This window comes from Ambystoma mexicanum, chromosome 1q (genome assembly GCF_040938575.1).
Source record: "Ambystoma mexicanum isolate Mex_15411 chromosome 1q, UKY_AmexF1_1, whole genome shotgun sequence".
Taxonomy (NCBI): domain Eukaryota; kingdom Metazoa; phylum Chordata; class Amphibia; order Caudata; family Ambystomatidae; genus Ambystoma; species Ambystoma mexicanum.
In genome coordinates, this window is record NC_090922.1 from 1,108,385,908 (window position 1) to 1,108,402,070 (window position 16,163).

The 16,163-nt window shown below is 45.1% G+C and overlaps 1 protein-coding gene across 4 annotated transcripts in view; it reads left to right on the forward strand.

The window, feature by feature from the left end:
* Window positions 1–16,163, forward strand: part of CCDC18 (coiled-coil domain containing 18) — a 2,185,916-nt gene that overhangs the window by 79,125 nt on the left and 2,090,628 nt on the right. For 2 of the 4 annotated variants that reach the window (XM_069641829.1, XM_069641831.1), the window contains exon 1: window positions 11,007–11,206. The exons of 1 other annotated variant lie outside the window; for it this stretch is intronic. In XM_069641829.1, coding sequence (XP_069497930.1) covers window positions 11,125–11,206 — 82 coding nt within the window. In that variant the 5' untranslated portion in view covers window positions 11,007–11,124. Of the gene's footprint in view, window positions 1–11,006; window positions 11,207–16,163 lie in introns of those variants that run through there. One more of the 4 variants, XM_069641830.1, reaches the window with a different exon arrangement.

A 16,163-nucleotide genomic window follows, 5' to 3' on the forward strand; every position in this document is an offset into this window, starting at 1 on the left:
CTGTGTTATCAAAAAACATCATTCCACTCAGTTCGTCCTCCACAAACCCATTGCCATCCACTCTAACCATTTGTCGCTGCGCTGCACCGTTTGAGAATACATTATTTTCGGGGTTTACAAACCTTCCTTGGCCTTGAGGTGGTCCCGCGGGGGGTCCACCTCGGCCCCTTCCTCTCCCACCCGCCGGTTGACCATTCCGTGCCATTAATATGGGACATTCATTTTTCCAATGTCCCGTCTGCTTGCAAAATGAGCATTGGTCTATTCGCGGGGGTGTCCATTGCGCAGTGTTACCAGTGGGGTTCCTTACCTGGGGTTTCTGGCCCTTTGGTTTATTATAAGGCGGTTGCACCAATTGTTGCATTAGCACCTTATTCTTTAAGTTTCTGTCTGCCTGCTTTCTATTGTCACTCTCCTCTTCTTCTTGTCGTTCGTAATATTTTGCCATTTCCAGGATCTGGGCTGGACTGCTGGTTTGCCACGTACATTGACCTAGTTTTAATGGCTTTTTTATGGTCTTCCTAAGTCCCTTCACAAACCCTGTTGAAAAGTATCTCTGTCCCGTAGGGTCGGTAAGATTGTGGCCTGAATGAGCCTTATATGCTGTTTCAAAACGCAGGAAATAATCCCCCGCATTCTCTATTGGCCCTTGTACTACGGCTTCCAATTTCTCTACATTAATATCAATTTCGGGCAATACTTTTGTTAATGCTGCAAGGATCCTCTGACCCAAACGCTTATCTTCTTCTGACATCATCTCAGTTGGGTTTCGGTTTTCATCTCTAGCCTCGAAATCCGCCCACTTTATCCCATCTTCCTCGTGGTCCCTCCTACGAAAGGGCTCCCAAATCTCTGATGGTGTTACCGCCGCCATTATAGTGTCAAGATCTCGTAGTGTTAAGGATGTCATTTTAAACAGGGCCTTTAATTCCTTATAAAACCCTGCTGCATTTGTTCGAGGGTCTGGTGTACTCCTGGCTATACTTATCTGTTCTTGTCTGGTTAAGGGGACGTACACATAGGTTCTAGTTATTATATCCTTTGCCCCATCTTTCGGGTCTATTCTTATTGCTGGGGCACACTCCCTCATGGGCATGGATTTGTCAGGTTTCGGCCACAATTTCTCTAATATTTCTCTAAGGAGTCTGAACATGGTCAGGACGTCAACGTCATCCCAATCGGCATCTACTGGAAATTCCTTCCTACATTCTCTCACCTTCTCGCAAACTTCCTTTTTCCTTTCCTCCTTTCCGCACTCTGACCCTATTCTGGTCAAGAGTTCTTCTAAACAGGCTGCTATTACCATATGTGGGTGTGTTTCGAACACCCCCATCCAAGTTGTCACCTCCTTATTTTTGTCATCTAGTAATAATGTTATGATAGGCCCCGCTCTCCTAATTCCATCCTCTCTCGCTCTCCTTTGTCCATCTATTTGCATGAACTGTCCTATGGCCTCCTCCTCTTTTTTATCTTGTAACCTTTTTACTCCCTTCAGTACTTTCTCAAACAATATCCATAAACTTGTCCTGCTTCTTTCGGTGACGATTGCCTCAATGTTATTTTTTAAATCTTGTGGCCATTGATACCCTTCCGTCATTATCCAAGCGTGTAACTCGTCCCCATATTTCCTCATTGTTTCCCTGAACTCTTTCTTTGTACATTCCTTTAATTTACTTTCGATATCATGAGTGGGATGCATAAAGAGTTCTCTACTTAGTGCTCGCGTTTTTTCTTCTGTTGCTTCACTGAACCCAGATGGGGTTCGTATGGATAATTCTACCTCCTCAGGTGTTGTTTCATCCATGGTTCCTCTAACATACCTAGGGGGGGGGTCTTGTGTCGGGGCGCTTGGGGCAGTTACGTAAGTAGGTACATTTAACTTTAAGAGGGCGTCCGTGTCCCTCTCATTTTGTTCGTCGGTGGGTTTAGACTGTTTTTCCAGTAATAGGGGATACATCCCTTTACCGTACTGTATTAATCCCTCCCGGTCTTCCTTTTCCATCTCCTTTGCGAATTCTATATTGTCTAATTCACAAGCCTTCTGTGATTCTGTACGGCGGGCAATTTTATTTTTCCGCGCCTTTCTTTCCGTCATCATTTTTTGTTTTATCGCTTCCGTCCGCCATTGTCTAATAGCATCATACTGAGCTGGCCGGACTTTCTTCTGTAATAGGACTAACTCCAGATGTTCGATAACCTTAAGGTCAAAGGTCCCCACTTCCGGTGGCCAACGATACTCTAAAGACTTTCTGGTATACTGTTCCCAATTGGGGCAAAACTGGGTGGCTCCCAACCCATATTCTGTTAACATAACATAACATGGGGTTCCAATAGCAGGTGCACGTATTGCTTTCTCATTTTTATCACGGTCACATAAGTTTCCCATTATTAATAATATCCTTTGTCAAAGATCAAATAATACGTACCATATAACTGATACCAATTGTGGCTTACCATCCACCAATACAATTCTCTGCAGATACAATTCACTCACCGCACCAGGGAGACCTCCCCTCTGTCTGGTTCGTCTGGGCCTTGGCAGAGCAGTCGCCTCTCCTTCTTCCCGATCTCTTGTCTCAAGATGAGGACCGCGCTGTTTTGCATCAATCGTGCTATGAAATATGGGCCCAGTTAGTCGTCGCCGGAGACAGGAGCTCGATGGAAGGCACGCATCAAAGCGATGGACTGCGTCTGCAAGAAACCGCCAGCACAGGGACGCCAATAGTAAATGCTAAAATTCACAAGGCGGAGGTCTCCATCAATAAACACACTATTAAGTGAGTTTAGCAATCATTTATTGCAATCAAGACAAAAGCTTCCGCGGAAGGGCCGACACGTAACACATCATAGAGATGCTGCCAGTGTGTGCTGCTGGATATTACAAAGAGCATGTCTTTTATAGCAACACAGATACATTAAGTCTTATGCCTGGCTTCAAGCCCAACCCCTTTCTATACATACATTTTCCTGCCAAAGCACTTTTGGCTGTTATTCCAAACATTGCGGTGAGATTTACAAAGGCCGGACATTGTAAGTGATCATTATTCATATATCTTATCTAAGCAAGTCAAAAACATCCTTCAGGATGCACGTTCAACCTTTAACATACGCGATCGCAAAAACAAACCAATTCATCACATTTGACACTGGGGAATTCGCAAGCTACACATATCCTGCCGCGGCAGTGATAGCAATTTCCATATATGGCTGTTTAAATATTGGCAGAACATATCTTTTCCAGAGTGCCGCACAAGCGCTTGATAAGGTTTCCCTTTCACACACATTCTCAGCAAATAGCAAGTCCAAATATAGATAGGTTTATGCTTATGTTTCGAAAAGAGTGCAAATGCTAACAGTCATTATTCATAGATATACCCAAGGGTCAGTGAACACATGCTGACTTGCAAGGCCACTTCCCGTGCGAGCGACGCATGAGGTTTAACAGATGCTGGCTATGTGTGTGGTTTTTTAGAAAGGCAGGCTGAGAGTATAATTTTCTGATTCTGTGAGCGCGGTAGGCCCCAAGGCGAAACCTTGAGCCTTTAGGCCTTGTACACAGACATGAAGGCAGTTGCTTTAACAGGGAAATGATGCTATAAGCAATGGGGGAGTCTTGCTGAAGCAAACCATTATGGCAATTTCCAAGGGAAAAAGGTTTTCATATTAACAGGACATTAAGACTCTAGAAAATTACAAGCTGCAGTTGAATGGGTTTAGTGAACCCGACGGAGGGAGGCCCAAGTTATAAGGAGGATCCGAGCCGGAATGGAGGGAGATCCTAGGGTCGAAGAGCAATTGCCCAGGTGCAAAACCACTGAAGAAACCTTTGTTTGTTTGTCATTGTAAATCAACAGACCTTCTAAGGCAAGAGACATTTGCAGGAAAGAGACTTGGCCGACAGAAGGGTTTTGATATTGGTGAACTGGAACTGTGAACCTTTTGCTTACAAAGCCCAGGAGTGTGCTGTGCTCTGAAGACCCGCCTTGTCCCGTGCTTAAAACATGGGCAAGGGAGACCCAGCCATACCATCCTGACTTATCATTTTGTGGACACATTTCTTTTCTGGTGTACATTATCCCACACTCCCTTTGTAACTTAGTAGTAAGGATTGGCATGGCAATATTTTTATTTTAGTATAGGCCCTTTTTATTTGACAGGATGCTACTAGGACTGCCTTATTTTATGGTCGTAGCTTGCTCCCATCTTAGCTTTAGGTTTAGATTAGGCATTTTTCTCACCCCTGCATACGGTTTAATAAACGCCCTTGAACTGTGATCACTTGTGTCTGTCTTTACTGTTGCCACCATGAGTTCCTTACATCCCCTACCCTGGCTCGCCAAATGTGGGGATGGGCCAGTAATCTCCTTAACCCAAAACAGGCCCACCACTTAAGAAGCGAGTACTCGGTTGTACATAAAGCATGTTTATTGTACAAAGCTCCCAGGAGCAGGATGGTGTTGCAGGACCAAACTAACCCAAGTTTCAACACTACAACATCAGTTGGCATCTTATATATGTTTATGCAACAATGTAAAACACTCCCAGATACTTTATTACAATCCACCCCACCACCCCCCAAACATGATTGGACAAAACCTCATCAAAGAAAAGCCATCTTTTGCCAATTCTTCCATTTTCATTGGCCAGCCTTACCTTGACTGTCCCCCTTCAAATCATATCCAAAATACACATCATCTTAAGACTCATCCGTAGTAGGCCATGACGTCAGTACATGGTTAAACATTGTTAGTGAAAATATAATTCATTGTTGGCAATAACTGGCCTAATACCTTTACCTTTAAGTGTGATTGAACATGGTCTGCTTACATATTTTAGCAAACAGAGCAAGGTCTGCATAAACAGGAACGTCTGATTGTGATTTTAATTCCCCAGACTCCTGGCGCCTCTAAAAGACCTTATTTATGCGGCCACATACAGCCTCTGATGACCTGGAAAAACATTTCACCGCTGGATACTCTGGCCTCATGTTTATTACCACCAAACAAATTACTATTAAAGAATTAAATACAAAGGGCGAGATAACATCTGTTTCTTTGCGGAACTGTAAACCTTGTCCTGTTCGTATGCTGACCTTCTTACTAGGTAAGTCATTCTGCTTTCTGTCAAGAATGTCCCTGATACTTAAATGTGCAGCAGCTAGCCGTGGAGCAAAGCACCCCATTGTGTGGACTGTTTGTATTGCATTTGCAGTTTTCATAGTGTATCTTTCTAAGTGCGTGAAGATCTAATATAATTACATTCTAAACAATTTTAACACTAAAAGTAGCATATTCCATCCATAATTGACTCAATTCGATTCATATGGATTTGCAACACTGCCCCAGTTTGTTGCTATCCCCAGTCATCAATATAGTGTGTGCAACATGAATCGCTTGTAAAAATGGGGACCCTTCTTGACCACCCTGACCTTGTCCCATATTTTGCCACGAAAAAAGTTGGGTAGTGGGTCATATTCTCATCTGTTGAGTACATCTGCCCGGAAGCTGAACAATGAACTGGCCTGGTTGGCATCCAGCCACGGGCATTTCAGGATAATCTATCATGGACACTGGTGAAAGGTCTGGATGTTTTTCATCCGGATGGTGCCCACTTGACACAGCAAGAAACCCAATTGTTGGTACAGTATTTTTTTGGCAGTCTTCGGTAGGGCATGGACTAAGGCGGGCGTGCCCCAGACCAGGAGGCCAAGCCCCTGTGGCAAACGAGGATAGACTGTCCGGATGGAACTTTGCTCTACAGGGAGTTCTGGTGCCCGGAGGTTGAGCGGGTGGTGTGGTCCGACCAGCAGTCATTGGATGGTTTCAGGCTGGTAAGGGTCTCGGGGAGCTGGAGGAGTGGGGTTCAGGGATGCTAGATACATATGCTGGGTCCTGGTCCAATAGTACCACTCCCAAAGACTAAGGATGTGGGATTGGGGTGTTTGCGTGGGTTGACGTGTGAATGTTGTTACTGTAAATTTCTGGTTCTTGTGTCTAATGTTTTACTACACGTTACATTTGCTTATGTGTTGGAATAAATGGAGTCTTAACTCCACTGTGCGAGTTGTATTTCCTGGCAGGTTTGACCATTGCCCACCCATGACTGGAAGCCCCACGCGAATCGCGAGGCGACTGGCTTGGGGGGCTTAGACCGACAAAGAGGGTGAGGAGTTGCGGGACCAGCTCCTTCCTCCTCTCTACCCCCCCCTCTTACTGTCCCGGGGAGGCTACATTTCTGGTGGTGAGGTGGGGGGTGGGCAGGAGGAGTGGGCCAGGGGAGGGACTCGACGAGTGTGTGTGTGACAGTAGGGCGGGGAGGCAGTTTTGTAGGCTTCCGGGGGGTGGGTCAGCCTGGGCGGCAGTGGGGGGAAAAGGGCCTTAAAAGGCAGCCCAGAATGTAGAAAGATACCTGCTCACCTTCCTTCCTCCATGGTTCTGCCGGGTGGCCTGCCTACCAAGCGCCTCCCCTCATGGAAAGTTACCCACCCTCCCTTTTTGCAGTGATTCGGGGCTAGATAGTAGGGTGAAGAGGGCAGTTGAGCATGGACTGTTGGGACGGAAATTTGCTTCTACAGGGGAACCCAGTGCCTGGGTTAGTGCCGATGGGGTGGTCAGACAGGCACACATCGGATGGTTTCATGCCGGTAGGGGCTTTGGGGAGGGCAGAATTGGGTGGCACTAGGTACAGATGATGGGTCCCGGTCCCCCAGTACCGCTCACCAAGACTGTACGGATATGGGATTGAGGCGTTGGTTGAAGCGTGAATTTTGCTACTGTGGATTTCTGGTTCTAATATTTTGCTACATGTTGCATTTGTTGATGTGTTGGAATAAATGCAGCCTTAACTCCACTGTGTGTGTTGTATTTCCCGGCTGCTTTGGCCCTTGCCCTACCCAAGAAGTATGGAGATTTGTGTTGGCGTATGTGTGGTGTTTAGGGAAAGTTAGTGGAGACATGCACTTGATGTATGTTCCACTGTGTATTCCTGTGTTTAGGTGGAGGAGTTGTGCGTCTGTGTGTGGTCAGTTAGGGTGGGAGGTAGAATGATTGTACGTGGTTAATGTTACCATATCTTTATCCGATCTGTGCTGAATTTGATGGCATGGGCACACCATGCAAGAATGGGAATTTTGGGCTTTCAAAATGCACTTTAGGCAGCAACAGCACACAGAAAAGGGAAGCATTTTCTTTGATTATTTTTCCAGCGTTGGAAACCCACAAAGTAGCCCAGAGCCGGAGTAGAGTTGCCCAACACAATATCTGAGGAATAGAGTTGCTATGGACTTGAACTAGAGCATTACCTCTCGGCCAGTAACCTGAGCACTACCTTACTAGGACCGGGGGGGGGGGGGGAGGTGGGGGTTTGGGGTGTTGGACCAGAGGAGAGCGACTCACCCAGGATCTGGAGCTTTGTACCCAAGGCGTGACGTACCGGTAGAGCATCACACAAGGGACTGGGCCTCTCTAATGATTCCATGTCATGAGGGACACCCTACTCAATTCCTGGGCTTTACTTTTACCTTAGTTTTACTTCAGTCCAATTTATTTAACTGACCAAGTGTTGAATTTCTGTTTTGCTCAATTACTGTTGTTAATAAATAAGAGCAAATGATGGAGAAATAATATAAAATAAAAAAACATGTAGGTAATATAAAATAAAAACATGTAAGCATCACCTATCGTGGCTGGATTGGCTGCCTGTAGTATGCAGGGAGGAAAATAGTGTTTACTTACTGACACTGTTTAGAGCTCTTTGCAGTTCTAATGTAATGCCATTCACAATATGTTGACGGGTTGTAATTGTGTTTTACTGTAAATGACTCGCAGATAAACATCTTCTGAAGAGCTAAGTGTCAAATAGCATCATGTTTAATTTGTATGCACAGTTGGATCAAATATTTCTAATTTTTATATTCCGGTGCAAATCTACTGACATTTGGTATTTTTGCAGGCAAGGTCTAGTTTCGCCACAGTGCAACAGATGTATGCGATTTGGCCATGGCACAATTGTGCGCAGCCAGATTTATCGTGGTCAATTCGGCCTGAAGACTATTTTGCCACGGCCAAATTTACCCCCCCCACCGCTCCCAAAACACTCCCCCCCCCCCCCCCCCCCCCCAACGATCCCCTACTTGCCTTTTTCACATCCGCTTTGTTTCGGGCCCTGCGGCGTCTGATCCGTCACTCCTACGCAGGTCGAATCTGACGCTGCAGGGTTCGCTTTTATATTTATTTTTCCTGTACCCGCCTCCAAACCTCCGGTAGCGGGCGACACCCCTGGCACCCCAGAGGCTATCACAACCAAACATGGGGAGCGGGAGACACCCCCTCAACCCCCCACGCCCCATGTTTGGTAGTGATTATCCAAATTGATTGTTTACAAACGATCAAATGGTACTGGCCGAATTCGGGCAGATGTACCATACAATTGTTTGTAAACGATCCATTTGGGTACTACCAATTCAACAAGAGCCACTGATGATTACAAACCAAAATCAAGCCCGGCCAGCCCCCCCTCTCTCACCTCCCATTCCGCTTACCACCACAATCCCTCCGTTTTGGATGCCACCAGAGTACCACTTTTCTCCACTCCCACCACTGAGCTCTTCCGCCAGTTGGAAAATGCCTTGTGACTTGAAGAGTCCAGATCGAGCCTTTTTGTAAAATGAGAGAAAATAACGTCCGCTGTTTCTGCCTCATCTTTTGCTGAATGTGTCTAACCAAAGTGCAATTAAGGTGGCCAAATTTACTAAATAATTTCACAGGACACTTTATATGTGGTAGCCCATCAGAAGCGGCCTGCAGTGCATGACGTTTCATATGGAGTGGTTTGCATCCAACCCCCTGCCCCAATCAACTTTTTGTTCACAGTAGTGGCAGATGGCATTTTAACACATACATAACGCACAGAAATAACCAAAAACTAGAGGACCATTATGCATGCAGGACACTGACCTGTTGGAGATATGTCCCGCCCCTGTGGGATAAAAGGCATGCAAACCTCATAATTTGAACATGTATCCACACCAACAGAAGTGACTTCACAGAAAAGGGCTCAAGAAGCATTGTCCGTTTTTGATATAGTGTCACCCTGGGAATTGACATTACAAGAAGTTGCCATGCGTAAGCTTTGACACAAATAACTGTGGTGTGAACCACATAAATGTCAAATCTCTAGTCCAATTCACCATGAGTAAGGCTTTTTTTATAATAGCACTAGCAAAAGTACCTGTTCACCGAACGGGTTCTGAAGACAGACATGATAGCACTCATTAATTGTTGAAAATGAATGATCCTGTAGGTCGCTTTTCCGCCTTACCGTAGCGTGGTGCAGTTCGTTGCTGTGCAAATATCCTAGGGCCTTGACACCTGGTTTTCGAGGTCTCAGGGGGAACCCCGAGTTTGTTCCTCATGTCGGGACCAGTTGAGAAACATTTGTTTCCCTTCTCTGTGAACATGGTTTACGGCTTTGTCGGCAGTCACCATCTGGCAAAAATCCTCCTGGAAAAGTTATTTCTGCGGATACAGCAAAAATTTGGAAACTTCTGAAATGCTGCACCTTTGCCTCTCAGGTCCATTCGCCTCTCATACGTTTTTTTGTTTCCCTTCCCGGTGAACATGGTTTACGGCTTTGTTGGCAGGCCACAAACACATTTTAACTTTTGCTGAAATCCGGGGGAAAGGTGTGGGGTTCCCAAATGTCGTGTAGTGTCCTGTAATATTTGGATGGTACTAGCAGTCATCTATGCAAAATGTGATGCAGATTGGTGAAACGGTGTGGAATTGTATAAGGAACGACCCTTCGCTAAGCCACAAACACACACATAACATTTGACTTATATAAAGCCATAATAATTAAACATAAGCTATGAAGTGAATCTCTTAATCCATGTAAGAGTGATTTTCATTGATTTGCCCAGGATCACATACTTTGGTTAAGTGATGAAACTGGGATTTGGGCAAAGCAAGTACTTTACCACATATCTTCCCAGGTTTAGTGGATATAAATATGTATTAATGTTTTGGTTTGGGTCTCATGTTCTTAAATAATACCTTGTTTATAGCAGTGGGTACACAGTCAAGCTACTAGATAGCCATAAAGTCACTTGCCACCTCAGTTCTATATAAACACACAGCACACCACTTCTTACTAGTCAGGAGCCACATATGAAGCCGAGCACCCCGTTTATAGCAATGCCTTGTAAAGAACACACATTAGGTAGTAGTCTTTGATAATAACCTTACACTATATAAATCATCATAGAAACCTATTGAACAAAGAGTATGGCTTTAGCTGCAGGGAAGGTCACAGGAGGGTCATGTAATGTAATGTGAGCGTAAGCCAATCTCCTGTGGGTTTTAAAGCCATATACATTATTTCACACAGCATCGATTCACCCTTCCCATTTGCATTTCTTAAGGGGTAAACATCCCTGCTTAGTGTCCCCTCGCTATCACCAATGTCTAGTTGCACCCATTATAATGCTCTGTTGACACAGAGCAACGAGTTAAGATGTTTCACAGACCGTTGGTTGAGCCGCACGAAATTGTGAGCAAGAGCTGGGGAGGTTTTGATGGGGCCTGAAGCAAAGTCCATACCCTTTTCCTCATCCCGGAGAGGGACTGTTCGAGGTACAACCTTTATTTGGTCGGTCCCTTTTTGCTAGCGCGCGTCCTTTTAGAGGTGAACAGCAGGTTGATTGTCGGACCAGATATATACGTTGAAGGCTGGGCGTTTTTCCTTTTCGGAGTCTACTCTTTAGACCCGCTCCCTCTTGCTGCGTGGTCAGAAATACCGCGGTACCTTGAGACTGTGGAGAGCAGTCGTGTCTCCTGCAGTCTTCCACGCTTGTTCTTTTCCATCGTGCATCTTTTCTGAAGCCTGTGCGCGTGGGACGCTTCTTCAGTACTCTCCCTGCATTGTTTGTCTCAGTCCCCAGCACGCGTGACACAGTGAGATGTTGCTGGTTGCATCACAAAGGCCAGCTGGAAATGCAGCCCATCTCATTTAAATAAAACAAATCAAAATGGAGGGTCTGGCAAGCGATTAGGGTAGTCCGCTAATGGAAACTGAAATCACACTGCTTAATGGAAGAACCAGCAGAACCAACGTTTGAAAGTCAAAATGGCAGGGAGAGCACAAGAGGGCAGGAAATCGAAACATGACCCAGTCGTAGACATTAATTATTGCGCACATCACAGCAGAGGTTTGTAGAATGTTTAAGGTAACAATACAAATGATGGAGTTACATATTCTGCTAATCAAATAATTTATATATGTATGAGAATGAGCACTAAATGCGACTTGTAGAAGTTTTGCTATAAACAAGCGCGGATTAATGTTTAATGCACTTTTTTCCGGATGTTTTCCATCAAATCTGTGGATATTTTAAGGTTGAATAAGGATTGCTTACCTACATATTTACTCGTATTTCATGTCAACCTGTAAACCTTTGTAGTATTGATTGCTGAGTGAGTAATCTACCACTCAGCGGACACATCCCTGACAATCAAGCTTGCTAATATTCTTGTAGGTAGGGTTACCTGCCGGAGAACGCCCTTCATCTTGTTAGGCTATGATGTTTGTTAAGAGCTTGGGGCTATGAAGAGACGCAAGGGAAACCTTCAGACTGCTTTTATAAAAAGAATCGTATATGGCACAACAGTTTATAGCTACATGGGATTCTGCTATTCTACAAAGCTTTTGCTTTGTTATAGTCTATGGTTTAGAATCCCTTTCAATGGTAGATTTTCAATGGCTTAAAGTCCTAGAGGAGTAATTCTGGAGGTCTACATTAAACCTACCGAGATCAGTGCGTACAGAGTGTGAGAGCTCAGAAATGAGAGACAGACTCAGAGTTGTAGGGTTCTCAACCTTTGCCATGTTTATTAAAACAAAAAGGGTGGGATAAATTGGCCATGTCCAAATTGTATCTGACCTCGCAGTAGCATATACAAAACTGCACGGTAAATGTCTGTAGTTCCAACCCAACAAAAGAAAGAATGTGTCAGTTCAAATAGGTAATTCCAGTAAAGCAATACTTGTCTTCAGGAGTTGGCTCCCTTCCCCTGAACCAATTCAGGAAGTCTATTATAGGTTGTTCCAACAATGTTCTTCTGTCCAAATGAAAAATGTCTTTCTGGTTTTAACAAAGCAAAAATGTCTAATCCATAGAATAAAGTTGTCCGACAAGCCAAACGCGTGTCTTTTCCACAGAAGACTTTTCTGAGGAGGGCAAAACCAGATGTCTCTTTCATAGAACAGTCTCAAAATGATAGGGTCTCTCTTACACAACTGTTCATCTCCTCGTATGCTCCCTTGCCGGGAAAATCTACAAAAATCTTCTGAAATTCTGGTTTACTCTCCTACCAGGAATGTGGTGTTCTTGACTCGCACAAACCACCTGGTGTACTCTCCTGCCAGGTGTCTTCTTCCAAGGTCTCACTGCCTGATGAGCTTATCAGGTCTTCCTTCTACTTTAGATATTATGCAATCATACTTTTTCAGTAACCCAACTTGTTGATTCCAGTTACTTGTATCAATTTCCCCCATGCAGACCTTTCAAATATGAGGGTTTGTTCAAGCTCTGTTTGGCAACCCTTCTACCAATTTCTCTTGGCTGTTGACAATGTTTCTTCCAGGATTCCCCTAACTGGCATCTTATGTCAGGAGAATTGTACCTCGTTTCTCGGTTTACTTCTCTCTCAATGTCTTTTGGCTTATGGCAATGCTGGTCCCAGGTTTCCCCCAGCTGACATCTCATGTCAGGAGAACTGTAACAAGTTTGCCTTTTCCTCTTACTTCGATTCGTCGGCTTTCAAAAGTATTTATTAAATGCTCTTTCACATCTAGGGGCTCTTTCCACACTCTGGCTGTCTCACCGGTAAACTGTGCTGTGGCTGCAAGCGTCTTCCGCAGGGCTGGCTTCCCCACTTAAACAGAGGTTCGTATGGTGCCTGTGTCAGCTGTAGAAAACATTAGGGTTTAAATGTCCTGCACAGCTGATTAGTTTTCAAGCCACTCGACTGCACCTCGCACTTAGTCATATTTCCTCCCCATTGATTCCTTGGTCGTCATCTTCGTCTCAGTAGTCCAGGTATTATAAGACTTGATGATCATATACATTCTAGACTTCTCTAAGTGAGATTGTTTTAAACACTTGTTGGTACAGAGTTTGTCAAAATCAGGAAAGATTATGTGAACATTATGTGTAGTCTTGCTCATAATACATGGATCTACTTTACAATAGGCCGTCAGGGTTTTAACAGTTTGGGTTTCAGGGAAGAAGGAAGAATCGTGTGTCTCCATTAGTGGAGTTACCACTTCCCCCGATAGTCTCCTTCCACATGGCCCTCCCTCCTGATACCACCACTAATGTCAGGATCAGGTAGCGGCTGCCTTTCCCTGGCCATATGGGAGGGGACCACTACTGCAGTTTCAGTGATGACTTTGCAGGATTCATCACAAGAGTTAGTACGTCTGGAGCTTGGGTTGCGTTCCTTCTGTGCTTAGGAAGATGGGTGTATTGTATATTAAGGCACTAAAGAGCCCCAAGTACCCTATACTGCAGTTGATGGGCCATGCTATGCATGGCAAGGATGGGGGAAATAAATTGGCCATATCAGTAAAAATGAACCGTGACTTGTTCATTGATTTATTATTTTTTCTCCATCTAAAGGACGAATGTGTTCATAAACTAAATGCTTGGGACTGGTATTCCAATTTCACGCACATAGTCCCTCAAAAGTTATGCTGGCCATTGTCATTTGACTTATACATTTCTGACTCCACAGAAATATTTGGTGAAATGTCCATCTAGCACCAGTCTAAGGTTTTATACATTGTTAAGGCTAGATCAACTACCCACCATGTCTACACTGGGCCCCAGACTCCATATCCCGAGGGAAATATGCAACTGTCATTTATGTGAAAGGCCGTAGATTGTGGCGACTGCACAGCACATATTAACTTCCTGTGAAAAGACGGCATTGTTATATACAAAAAATAGTCCATAGGTGCCCCTCTTTGAGAACGAACATGGCTAAATGACCTGTTCTTTGGGATGATACCCACTCAAGAGTCTGCAGCCACACCTTAGCTCACTGTACCTTTCACAGAAGGGAAATATCCATTTGCATATTAGTCTTTGTCCTGCCCACATGGGCAGTCCAGCACCGAAATGCTATGGTGATCCCCCGGCTAGGCCCAAGGGTTGCATCCTCCTTGAACACCATGCTCTCCTGTACCGTTTCATTAGGAATTGCAACACCAGGTCCCAGTACACAGTACACAGTACATGAGGAATTTCTGATGCCCCCCCCCACCCGATTGCATATGTTATTTTTTCTATGGCCGCCAGGTTCCTTATGTTTCCCACCGATTCGTGCTCTGAGGGTGCTTTTGTCTTTAATTTGCTGGCTAGTAACAGGGCCCCTGCCATCACCAAGATCACATATATTTTCCGTGGAGCCTTTGTGGTCAACTTCTCCAACTCTCGATCAAGGCCCAACATAAACACTTGTTTGGCTTCTTCTCTGTCCCTAGCATGCCCCTTACTGCTTCTTGGAACATTTCCCAATACTGTTCTATTACTGGACATTGCCACCATATGTGCCCCCATGCTCCTTCCTCCTCACACCCCCTCCAACAAAGTCTGGAGGATGTCCGGTATATCTTCGACAGTCTATATTGAGCGAGGTGCCATTGGTGCATCATTTTGATATAGATTTCTTGGATTTGTAGCAAGGGTGCCACTCTGAGAATATTCGCCAATAAGCTATTCCAGCGCTGTTTGTCAATCTCTTGCTGTTTTATTTTCCCACTTATGCATGAACCTTCTCACCCCAGATTCTTCCCCTTCATTGATCAGTCTACAGATGTCCGCCACCAAATGTTTATCCCCCGAGTTAGTGGTCACTAATCTCTCGAATGGGCTTAGCTCTTGAGTCGCGGCCTCCCTTACTTTGGGGTTTAGGATCCAGTGCCTCAACTGGGCATAGTGAAATCTTTCCCCCTCATCTAGCCCAAAGTCACTTTTGCACTTGGGGATGGATTTTATCTCCTCCCCTTTAAACACATCCCTTAGCCTCTGACATCCCCCTTCCTGCCATTTGCCAAAACCCTTCTAGGCCCACCGTGGCGTGAGTTGTGGGTTCCTAAAAATCGGGGTGAGGGGACCGTAGTTATCTTGGAGCGCTTCACTAGTTCGTTCAAGTTACGCCCTACCAAGGCTTGGATTTCGCTGCAGTACATATTGCGAGGTTTGTCTACCTGGGGTAGCCATAGCACCTTCTCCAGATCCTCTCCCACCACTGCTCTATCCATAGCCCTGCACCTTTTCCCTCTGTCCTCCTTCGTCCAGTCTCTCAACATTCTAATTTGAGCTGCGCGATAGTATGCAATAGGGTCAGGTTCTCCCATTCCCTCCTCCCCCTTGTTCCTGGACTGCAGCATCAGCTTTTATGCGTTTCTAGGTTTCTTCTGCGCCCAAATAAAGGCCTGCATATACTTGCGTACTGCTTGGAAGAAGGACGTAGGAAACCTTTGCCGGGATTGCCATAAACGCGTATAGCAGTACCGCCGTTTTAATGGCATTTATCCTGCCCAGCCATGAAATGGATAGGAGATTCCACCTATGTAGCATATGTTTAATGTTTTCCAATAAGAGCGGGGGGGGCAGGGGCGGTAGTTCGCCTCAAACAGTTGGTCTATAGTTTTTGTAAGGTATATTCTTAGATAGTTTAATTTTGTTTGGCGCTTAAAAGTATGGTGATCCGGGTCTCATCTTCCCTTCCCTTTCTGGTGACAACTATAAACTCAGTACTTCCGACTTGCCCCTGTTTATTTTCAGCCCTGCCACCTCCCCGAACTAGGCGAGGATGCCTTCTACTGCCTTTAGGGAGCCCTCTGGGTTAGTTAGCGTTATCAGCATATCGTCTGCGAATGCCGCAACTTCATGCACACTCCCTCCAAATGGAACCCCGGCTATTTCTTGGGTGTATCTTATCTTGCTCAGTAACGGTTCTAGGTGTATCGCATATAACAGCGGGGACAAGGGACATCCCTGTTTCGTACCCCTGGTTACTGCTGCCGGGTCTGATAGCTTCCCATTTAGAAGTACGCAGAGTTGGGTTTTGGCTGCCGGGTCTGATAGCTTCCCATTT